The 10,518-nt window shown below is 38.9% G+C and overlaps 1 protein-coding gene across 2 annotated transcripts; it reads left to right on the top strand.

The window, feature by feature from the left end:
* Window positions 1-4,489: 4,489 nt before the first annotated feature.
* On the top strand, window positions 4,490-10,407 carry LOC117481018 (Golgi reassembly-stacking protein 2-like). Of its 2 annotated transcripts, XM_034128462.1 has the most exons (10): window positions 4,490-4,721; window positions 6,023-6,103; window positions 6,192-6,395; window positions 6,670-6,756; window positions 6,840-6,970; window positions 7,676-7,808; window positions 7,889-8,015; window positions 8,135-8,218; window positions 8,347-8,463; window positions 9,065-10,407. In XM_034128462.1, exons 1-10 carry the CDS (start codon window positions 4,659-4,661, stop codon window positions 9,256-9,258), a joined length of 1,221 nt encoding a protein of 406 aa, XP_033984353.1. In that variant the 5' UTR covers window positions 4,490-4,658; the 3' UTR covers window positions 9,259-10,407. The 2 variants fall into 2 exon arrangements, with proteins under 2 accessions (XP_033984353.1, XP_033984354.1); XM_034128463.1 differs by lacking the exon at window positions 4,490-4,721 and having other exon boundaries at window positions 6,029-6,103; window positions 6,197-6,395.
* Window positions 10,408-10,518: the final 111 nt, after the last annotated feature.

Here is a 10,518-nt window from a genome sequence, read left to right as displayed (position 1 = left end):
CAATTCTCTCACTCCTCTCATTACTCACACTTTTAAGATATTTATCATAAAAGGCATTAGACTGTGCTCTCTTAACATTTTTTTTCCACTGCGCGTATTTGAAAGCTCTGCCTGGCTGCCTTTTATTTCGAAACAGCCGTGGAGGGGCTGTTTCTCTGGCTCTCTTCCCATTCTCTTCCCATCCTCCACCAGGGCAGACGCTGCTTCTTTGTTTCACGCTTCAGTGCAGCGATCATTACAGCCCGGGTGTCACTGGCTGCTGTGTAAAGTTACTGAGGATTAAAGGGATAACTACTCCTATAATGGGGTAATAGAAATAATAACCCCTGACTTCTTTCCATATCTAAATGCAGGGTGATTTTCTTTTTTCTTTGTAGCTCTGCATCATTGAGGGTGCCAAAGCGTAATGACATGGCTAATTTGGAAGCAGGTGTTGGAGAATCTTATAATGATTGAATGCTAATGAAACCAGGCCTTCAGCTCCTATAGTGGGTCACAGTCAAGTAATTCGCTACACATGGAGGAATGGCCACCCAGAGTAAGTATACAAATATCAGTCCGTCTGTTCAGTGAACATTTTTCAGAAGATTATCTATTTTTGGTATACAACGCTATATGAGGTTTGAAAGGAAAAGGTTTGCAACTGGTATAGACTACAGATTTGACATATAGCAGTATTTTAAAGGGTGTTCAGTTTAATCAGCAATCAGCAATCGCCATCAATTCTAATTACAAGCATAATTAAACTTTCATCAAGAGGAGATCAGCGGCAGTAAAATAATAAGGAGCAGTTTTGTTTTTGCAGCCTCTCTCCCTGGAGGGTGGGCAGAATGGCTCTGAACACCAGACTGTGAAACGCTTAATGTCTGTCTCTGCACTAGTCTGTTCACCCTCCATTTCACACCTGGCACACGCATGCACGCTTGCATGCACGCTTGCACGCACGCTTGCACGCACGCTTGCACGCACGCTTGCACGCACGCACGCACGCACGCACGCACGCACGCACGCACGCACGCACGCACACACACACACACACACACACACACACACACACACACACACACACTTTTTCTACTTTGTGATATTTTAACGTTGAGGCAAAGTTCTCTCTCCCCCCAATGGGTCGCTCTCCCATCTATCCTGTCTCAGCTGTGTTATTCCTCTCTCTTATATTTATCCACGGATCTCAGTCAGTGCTGTTTCCTGAAGTATCAAATATATCTCCCGCCCCTGGGAATCACTGCCACATTAGCTTCCTGATAGATACTGACGTTGGCATTGTGTAAGGCAAGTCTAATGAAATGACGATGATGATATTGACTGCGGGCTGCTTGTCAGCCCTTCCCCCCTCCTTTTCACCACACCATTAACATGCACATCATGCAGCTATAGCCACAATTTAGCCTGAAAACTATTTTGTAACCTTTTCTACCTTACAAACCACGCTTATATAATATAGGAGTCTTTCTACTCTTATATATTGATTTCAAGGTCAATAGTTACATGTTCTTGTGCTCTAAAAGGTGTTTTTATAACACTGCAATCTGCTCATGTTGTTCTTAAATTGAACATAAAGTGTAAGCCTGACATTAACAAACAGAATCAATTGTAACACCTTAATGCCTCTGACTTCTAAAGTAATAATAATGGTTTACACTTATCTAAATAGCCTCCTCTTATTGACTGTGTGTCCATGGCTTGATTAATCTTGGCAGGAAGTAAGTTTTAAGCAGGAGATAAATTATCCAGAGACTTTACCTCGCCCGTCTGCATGGATGAGGAGTGTAAACCAATAATGTGACGCTTGTTAAAGTTGAAGGCTGCTAGTAAATGTCTACTGCTGGACATTTTTCTAAAGGAATTAGCATGAGCCCAGGAGCAATTACACTGCCACTAACCAAGTGATTGCTATCATGCATGCTAAATGAACAAAACAACCTCCAAGCACAATAATATAGTGGTATAATGCTTTCACATGTGCTCTGCTGCGTTTCCTGTTTCCTCAATAAGAACTAGGCAACATGGTAAGGAGAGGAAACATGTGTTCAATATTGCTGATATTAAAATGATAAATAACAATAATAATGACATGATAGCTACTTATACTGGTGTTAGGCTTGCTGCCCTGTCATCGTTATGCAGGATTCTCTAATTTACTTAGCATTTTATCTCTGCCTCCCAGCACAACAGAGTACATCCACCCTTTCATCCTGCTGAATATCACCTCTTACAGACATTAGGAAACTAACGCTGACAATTACAGCTTATGATGTTTGTACCTTGGACTTTGCTTACGGTGTAAAAATGCAGTGTGTGGTCGGGACACACAAGGAAACCTATTATCAAATGATGGACGTTTTAATTTCTGGCCATGTCTTTGTTAATGTCTCCCTGTCCTCATCAGACTTGTTTCATACAGTTAATGTCTGGAGAGCAGCACAGTGCTTTGCAGCTTCAGCTGTAAATTCCTTGCAGGACTGGAGAAGTATAAATCTTAGAGAGCTATCCAGAACAGTGATCGCAGAGTTTTAAAGCGTCAGCAAGCTTCTGCTGAAATACAGAGTTTATTTATCTTCTTCTTGAAGGAGCAAGTGTCACCAAGCAAAGTTTATTTCTCACTGGTAGTAGATAAAAGATATGAAGATCTGCTCAACAACAATGAATGATGTAATTTTCAGTATTTGAATGGTATTGATATTAGGACTGCAACTATTGATTTGTTATTGAATTGTTTGGCAATCATTTGCTAATTTGTTCTATAAAACATCACAAAATAGTGAGAAGTGACTGTGGTAAGCTTTTAATCATTATTTTCAATTAAAAAAAAAATATATATATCAGAAAAAAGTAGAACATCCTCACATTAGATAAGCTAGAACCATTCAATGTTTACTTCTTCTAATGCTTGAAAAACGTACTTGAAATTATTAATTTATTATAAACAAACCATCCTGTTGTTGTCTTGTGAAGCTTAACATAAATAAGTGTTGCCACATTAACAACAGAGATAGATTACGTTGAATTTCGAAACTGTAACCAACTTGAAACTGGCATTTTTCAGGTTTTTAGACTGATTCTTTTGCTGCACCAAATCCGCATGCAGGTAAAAAATACTTTGCTTTTGGCGATATTCAGAGGTCAAAGTGTGAAATAAGAAACATGATTCTAAAGTGATTATGTGAATGTTAATGTTAGTTCACACCACAATGTCAAGAATAACATCTTCTTGTCAGGATTTTTCACAAAGATGCTCGGTGTCCTCTCTTGAAGTAAGGACACAGTTAAAGCTTTAAGGATCGTTCAGTGCAGCAAAGAGACAGCATCAAGGTGAGCTCTCGCAGATGCTAGACTGACAGGATAACTGATGTGATTGATGAGGAGAATCACAATGCTGGCCAAGTTTATTTCAAATTATTTGATAAGAGCTTCTGCACTACAGAGATATTCAACTACATATACATTAATCTACTCCTAGAGCCCATGTTCTTTATAGCACTGATGATATCCATTATTATCACCGCTTGATCAAGGAGACCATTTTATTCTCTCACATCTGCCCCGACTCACGTTTCTGTTCTGACTTGATTATACGAGCAAATCAGAAGCAGCTGGGATCTAAATATAAAATAAAATGCTTTAAAAAAAACCTGAGGTTTTCGGTGATGGCTCAGCTCTGTTAATGGTGATAAATGGTGACAGGATGTTAGTGGCTAAGAGGCTCATAACTCATCTTCCAGAAAATCTAAGGTAAGGGTCTTTATTACATCTCTGATTAATATTCGTTATACCCCGAACCTCATTCAAGCAGTTAAACTATAACATACCAGGCTATAAAAACTAAGAAGGAGGAAGAACAGTAAATGACTGCAGACACTGTCAATGTATTATCGCTTAAGTAAAAACACTACAAGATAACAATACTCCATTACACGTTACATCCAGTAAAGTATGTTTAATTAAAAAGTAGGCTATTAAACTTTTAAAAATGAAGAAAAGCACATTAAGACTGTTGAATTATTGATCCATTTTAAATTATTCTAATGAGCTTATTATAGCAAAACACTGTTAACACTCAAATATCAACTTTTCTTTTTTTAAAACATGTATTTATTGATTATTTACATTTATCACATTACACAAACATTCCCCAACATTAGACATATGGCAGATTACAAAATGATGCTAAACATTTTTTTTTAAATAAAATAAAAAGTATGCAGTTAGTTACTAGAAATCAGTTTAAAGTACAACAAATATAAACTTTTGACCTGGTGAAATCAAAGAACAGATGGTAAAATCAAAACATTTATGGTATTATATTTGTGGTGATTACCTTGCATATGTAGGCTACATAGGCAGGCCGCAGGTGCATGAACATATGCATTGCAGCATGGGGGCCCCTGAAAGTTGATAATCCTGCTTTGCAATACAGTAAAATAATAGCTTTGTATAGTCGCATATAATCACCAGTTTGATACAGCACACATTAATGCTGTCATCAGCCTCCACAGAGGGTGATACCCATGGATGTGTAAAGAAACCACGTACAGCGGAAGTGCTGGAACCAGGAACAGCAGGGAGCACGGCACTGTTGTGGGCATGGTCTGCTAAAGCGCACACAGCTAGCCCACCCTGATACACTCATTCAGGGAAACATGGGAGGGTCTCAAAGCGTCGAGGTACCGGGTGGAGGAACTGAAGGATACCACGTCCTCAGAGTAAGAGCAGCATGTCCCGGGGAAACGCAGCTAGTGTTTTATGAGAAAGATGGAGCTGCTGCTAGCTGCAGGAGTCTAATACAGCTAACGTTTCAGCTATTTAAACAGCTAATTATTGATGTTTATATATTAATTTGGTGGCAGTTATTGAGTAAGGATATGTGTAAGGTTTAGCTAAAGGCTCATTGCTATCCTCCCTTTATGTCAATATGTGATTCAATGTGCGCAGGGTTGTAGTTAGATTGGAGTTACGCCCCACTCTTGTTTGGTACATTGTTATTGATTATTATCTGTCCTTTTATTTATTCGCCAGTTTGTCAGGTTGTTTTAGACTGCATTAATTAATATATCTTGAGATATTTAGTAAACAGGCATGCGCAGTCGTTACCTCCTATAACCTAATGTTGCCAGAATAACCGGTGTGTCTACTACTGTCAGTGGAGATGGGTGTGTTGCCTTCAATATTGTCACTACCGAGTACCATGGATAAATAAACAGAGCGGTGTGTAGACCTACCTTCTCTCGAAAGAAACCTTTGTAGCCTACTTATCCAAAATAAAAGGCCATGAACTCTCACATTGCCCGTTTTTAGCTATTTGAACTCAAATCAAATGACGTTACATCTCCTTAAAAAAAGTAAATAGTTGAAATATAAAAAAACAATTTTGTCAATGAACAATCAGAACAAAAAAAGGAACATATTCTGATTTTTTGTAATGAATACAACTTTTATTATTGAGAGACCAACTCTAATCAAGTGCCTGAAAAAATAACATTTCAATAGCTTCCATGTCATGTGACCATGTGACTTAAAATCCAAACCAGATATTAATACTAAACTGGACAAAAAGGACACATTTCTTTTTTCACAGTATTTAAGTGTTTATTTCTTCGGCTGCGAAAATATATTTTTTTACTTTTTCAATAGTTTCCATGTTATATGACCCAGTGACTCAAAATAAGTGCAGCATTGTGTTACTACACTCATAAACTATTGGATCTTAGTGCTCTTTCTATTTTACATGAGTATTGTTATGCCAATTCAGGTGTTTTACAAAACGTTTTTGTTTTTGGCCATAAGTCAAATTCATATGCTATTCATGACAATTTCGAACACACGTCGAATAGGATGAAATGGTCAATGATTTGAAAAATACATGGATGTAAACCAAAGTGGTTAGTTAGTCGGATGGAGGTAAGTCTGGTTATTAATAAAATAGCTGAATATATCTCAAAATGAACAATGAGTATCTATTTTCACTGTCTGCAAGTCCTGTTTGTTAACATATATGATTTTACAGGTGCAAGACAATTCCCCCGGTAACCGTGCAGGACTGGAGCCATTCTTTGATTTCATCATTTCTATTTGTGACACTAGACTGGTATGTTTGCTAATACAACTTGCTGCAGTTATTGAGTGCTTCAACATGTATTAATCACAGATAATGTGCATATTTACATCTCTGACAGAACAGGGACAATGACACCCTAAAAGAAATGCTGAAGATGAATGTGGAGAGGCCAATCAAGATACTTTTATACAACAGCAAGACGCTGGCAGTGAGGGAGACCACCATCATACCCAGCAACCTGTGGGGGGGGCAGGGGCTTCTGGGAGTCAGCATTCGCTTCTGCAGCTTTGAAGGAGCAAATGAAAATGTTTGGCATATCTTGGTGAGTGTCGTTGTGATGAGGAAATATCTATAAAGCTGCTTCAATATCATACATGATTTTTGGATGTTTAACCAATCACAAGCTTAGAAGTATAGGTTTAACAATAGATTATGTTTTATAAACCATCAAAGGCTGGCATATATTCACACATTTGACAGGTTTTTATATATAATATAGTGTTTGTGTATTTAAGACATAAATGTAACTTCAAATTGTTAAAGAAGTGAAATCTCATTCAAATATAAACAGAAAAACGTTTTTTGTTGGACTCCAGGAGGTGGAACCACACTCTCCTGCAGCGCTGGCTGGCTTGAAGGCCTACACCGACTACATTATAGGAGCTGACACCAACATGAGCGAGGTACTTGTTTGCAGATCAGTGGTAATGCTGAACTAAAGTTGGCAACAGGTTAGAGCTGACGTGTATCTGTGCTCTCTCAACAGAGTGAAGATCTGTTCTCAGTGATTGAATCCCATGAAGAGAAGGAGTTGAAGCTGTATGTTTACAGCACAGATACGGACAACTGCCGCGAGGTGGTCATCACTCCAAACTGTGACTGGGGAGGGGAGGGCAGGTAAGACAGTCTGCATTTTACTTCTGTTGCAGGCTGAGAGAGGAAAAGTTTGGTATCCAATAGGCAGAAAACTGGCCTTCAATTGTGCTTCATTACTAACACACCTATTTAAAATTCGAAATGGCATCATTTTGACAATAAATGCTTCTTGATTTTACCTGATACATTGTCAGGTGATGGCCGGGACACCTTTTATAATATATTTTTTAACATATTTTAATGTTTTAGTCAAGCATTTTTTTTTTCTTACAGTCCTTAATTCAGTTTTTTTAATAGCATTAGTCTAAACAGTTAAAAAATATAAATTGGCAATGCAATTAGGATTCTAATAACACATTTGTATTAATTACATCAATGAGTATTTGGTAATTAAATGTATATTTCATCCTATTTGGCTAATTGTTATACAACCTTGTTTTTTTCTTCCAGTTTATGGCAAGGTGTACTATACCTCATTTAAATGTTTCAAATGTCGATGCTTTTCTGAGAGAAAATTATAATGAAATGTAAAAGTTGAAAATGCACCGACTGAACAGGTTTTTAAAATCGTATTATTCTATCCAACTTTTATGCCAGAAGAGTTTCCGGTTGATTTGTTTTATTGTAATATCTTGCCATTTGGATCCCCCAGAGTGTTTACATCATCTTTAGGACCACTGTCAAATATCTTAGACATTTCCCCTCACAGTGCTTCTGTCTCTTCAGTCTAGGATGTGGGATTGGCTACGGCTACCTGCACAGGATACCTACACTGCCATTTGGAGAGGGCAAGACTCTCAGTTTCCCTGCAAAAACTCCCCTTAAACCAGCTGCTCCTCCCAAAGATGGCTTCACAGAGGTAGCCCGGCATCAAACATATCAATAATGCTTCGAGATATCGTGATTACCTACTGAGATGAGTGGATTTTTGGTTACCAGGTCCATCTCTCCGCCGTCATCCCAACGGTTCCAGTAGCTGCGTCTTCTCGGTCTGGATTAGAGCAGCCTCTCTCCGTCCTGTCGGTGGGCTCTGACCTGACCTCTGTTGTTAGCAATCCACAGACAGGTACAATAAAGCTTCTGACTGTTCAAAATATCCTGTTTAAATAGATGTTGATAGTTGATGGAATAATACAAATAACATGGTGCTAACAAACATAACAGCTTTGTTAAAAACTATTCCAGGAGCTCCTAATGTCCCGCCGCCCAGCCAAGGCCCCCCCTCACAAAGCGCTCCCATGTCTGTCAATCCTGCTGCCACACTACCAGGTTAGTACATTACATTCTTTCGTGTGGTTAAAGCTCCTCAGATGTCCAATTGCCAACTACTCTGAATCTGAACTTGCATGACATTAGCCTGCTAGCCTAGCACTGATTAATATGCGTTTGTTGCACAGGTCTGATGCCCTTACCTGGAGGTCTTCCACCCTTTCCTCATTTACCAAATCTAAATTTCACCTTGCCCGATGTGGGTCACGTGTTGCCACATGGAGTTGGTGGATTGCAACATGCAGGTATTTATTTGTTCTTCTCTTTATTTGCTCCCGTTTGTGTATCATTTGCTACAAAAAATTGCCACAGATAATTGTGAGAGAATCAGAGCGGGGGGATGACGAGAATGTCTCCAACTTTATCCTTAAAGAGGTTTTGTAGACAGAATGCTATTTTTGACTGAGACATTGTATTAACAGATGTGACTCAACTATGAGTTCCCTTAACCTTTTACATTCGCAGCACTTACATGCGTGCATCTGACGCAGGCTTTTTTCCAGGAAATCTAATGAACATAAATTGCTCTTGATTTTGTCAAATAATTGATATGTTTATTTAATAGATGCATCTGTTAAATTGAGTTTCTCTGCAGAGAATCATACAAAAGCATCACTTTTAATCCTGTGTTTACCAGTAATCTGAGACCAGTGCTTTTTGGGAAATAAATCATTTAGCATAAAAAATAAAAACAATAATAAAAATGACTTATCGTCTGGACCCACAGGGAAAAAATAAATGACTTAAATGTTGAACATTTATTGTGGGTTATTCTACTGTCAATAATGATATAAGACATCTACAGTACGCACTAGAGGGTAAGTCTGTGTGTGTTTTGCTCCTCAGGTCTTCCACCTCTCAGCCTGCCTCCGCTTGACTTTGTTCTTCCTCCAATCAATGCTCATGCAGCTCCTGCACTGAACCCCTCATATCCTTCCCCCACCTTCCAAATGAACAGTTCACTGACCAGAACCCCCATCCCGCCATCAGTGGCCCCCTCTGAATCCATTCAAATCACAATGACTGCAGACTCATCTTAGCAGAGCAGCGTTTCAGGTCAGCTTGCTCTTAACACAGTTTAGCCTTGCTGCACCGACCACTTGTGAAATTGGTACGATTGTTGTTCGAGCTCCAGTATCTCGAGGATACTGGAACCTAGTGCAGGCAGTGAGAGGAAAAGAATAGTTTTAACCCTGTAACAAAGGTGAAATATTCACTCTGTTGCACAATAACTTTTAAAGTATCTAAGCTCAATAATAACATGTTAAAGCTAACAAAACTATGGGTGCTTTTTAAGCTCGTCAAAAATATGTGGGAAACATTTTACTTTGAAGTGTGCATCTTTTTTCAGTGGTCAAACTACTGCAGAGGCCTTTAAGGATACACATGGGATTTGTTTTAACTAGTTTTGCACTTCCTTCCAATATTTTGTATGCAAAAAAGGCCAAGATCAAACAGCTGCTCTGCCCAGCTGAGCCGTCTGAAGCTATAGCTTTAGTTATTGCTCAGACTAGTTTGCAATTTTATTTATTGTTGCCATGGCTTCAGCGGCTGTACAGTGACTTTACTGCTCATGTGAATGATGCTTTCTCTGCTAAGGTTAAGCACACATGTTACTTAAACTTGCTTCGTTTACATCAGATATGACAGATGCGTTACCAAGGGTGTTGAGGAATGTAGCAGCTTCAACACCTAATACAATTCACTGCTTAACAAACACTTATTATAGACGCATGTATCCCAATACTAACCGAAGCACAGCCATGGCTACATCCACAATCCAAAGCAATGTCATCTCATTGTGAGACTTGTGTCAACTACCTCTGCTACGATCCATCCTCTGCAATGATACACACTTGTTCGCTGAGACACACACGGGGTGCTCACACAGCCAGCGGTGGTCTACTACTTTAATATTGCCTTTCTTCTAGAGGGAATGAAAAAAACAGTATTGCAACAGAAAAAAGGAGGAAAAACAAATCCTCCGTGACATTTCAGTGGTTCTGCAAGTTATTGAAGGTCTTTCGGTGAAGGCGGGACACTAATTTATAATACTTGGGATTTCATTTCAACAAGGTTTCTTGCTGAAGCGCTACAGCCATTATAATTATATATAACATTTTTTGTAAAGTTAGGCATCGTTTCCCTAATTAAACTGTATTTTCTCAATCTGAGCCTCTGGTCCCTGCTTTGTATTTGATCCTCATCTCTAAAATGGTTCATGTGGAGAGAGCACCCTGTAGTGCAGTACCAAACCCAGCCACAGAGTGTCAGTGTAATCTCATTGGATGGCAGACTAT

This window comes from Trematomus bernacchii, unplaced genomic scaffold (genome assembly GCF_902827165.1).
Source record: "Trematomus bernacchii unplaced genomic scaffold, fTreBer1.1, whole genome shotgun sequence".
NCBI lineage: Eukaryota > Metazoa > Chordata > Actinopteri > Perciformes > Nototheniidae > Trematomus > Trematomus bernacchii.
The sequence above is the reverse complement of the archived record's forward strand: the minus strand, read 5'-3'. Positions and strand labels throughout refer to the sequence as shown.

Bases quoted from the DNA above. Each gene is read 5' to 3' on its own strand.
- LOC117481018 (XM_034128462.1), top strand. From the start codon at position 4,659: ATGGGAGGGTCTCAAAGCGTCGAGGTACCGGGTGGAGGAACTGAAGGA. The intron at 6,757-6,839 runs GTACTTGTTTGC...CTCTCTCAACAG, and splicing joins CTGACACCAACATGAGCGAG to AGTGAAGATCTGTTCTCAGT. The intron at 7,809-7,888 runs GTAGCCCGGCAT...TTTGGTTACCAG, and splicing joins CCAAAGATGGCTTCACAGAG to GTCCATCTCTCCGCCGTCAT.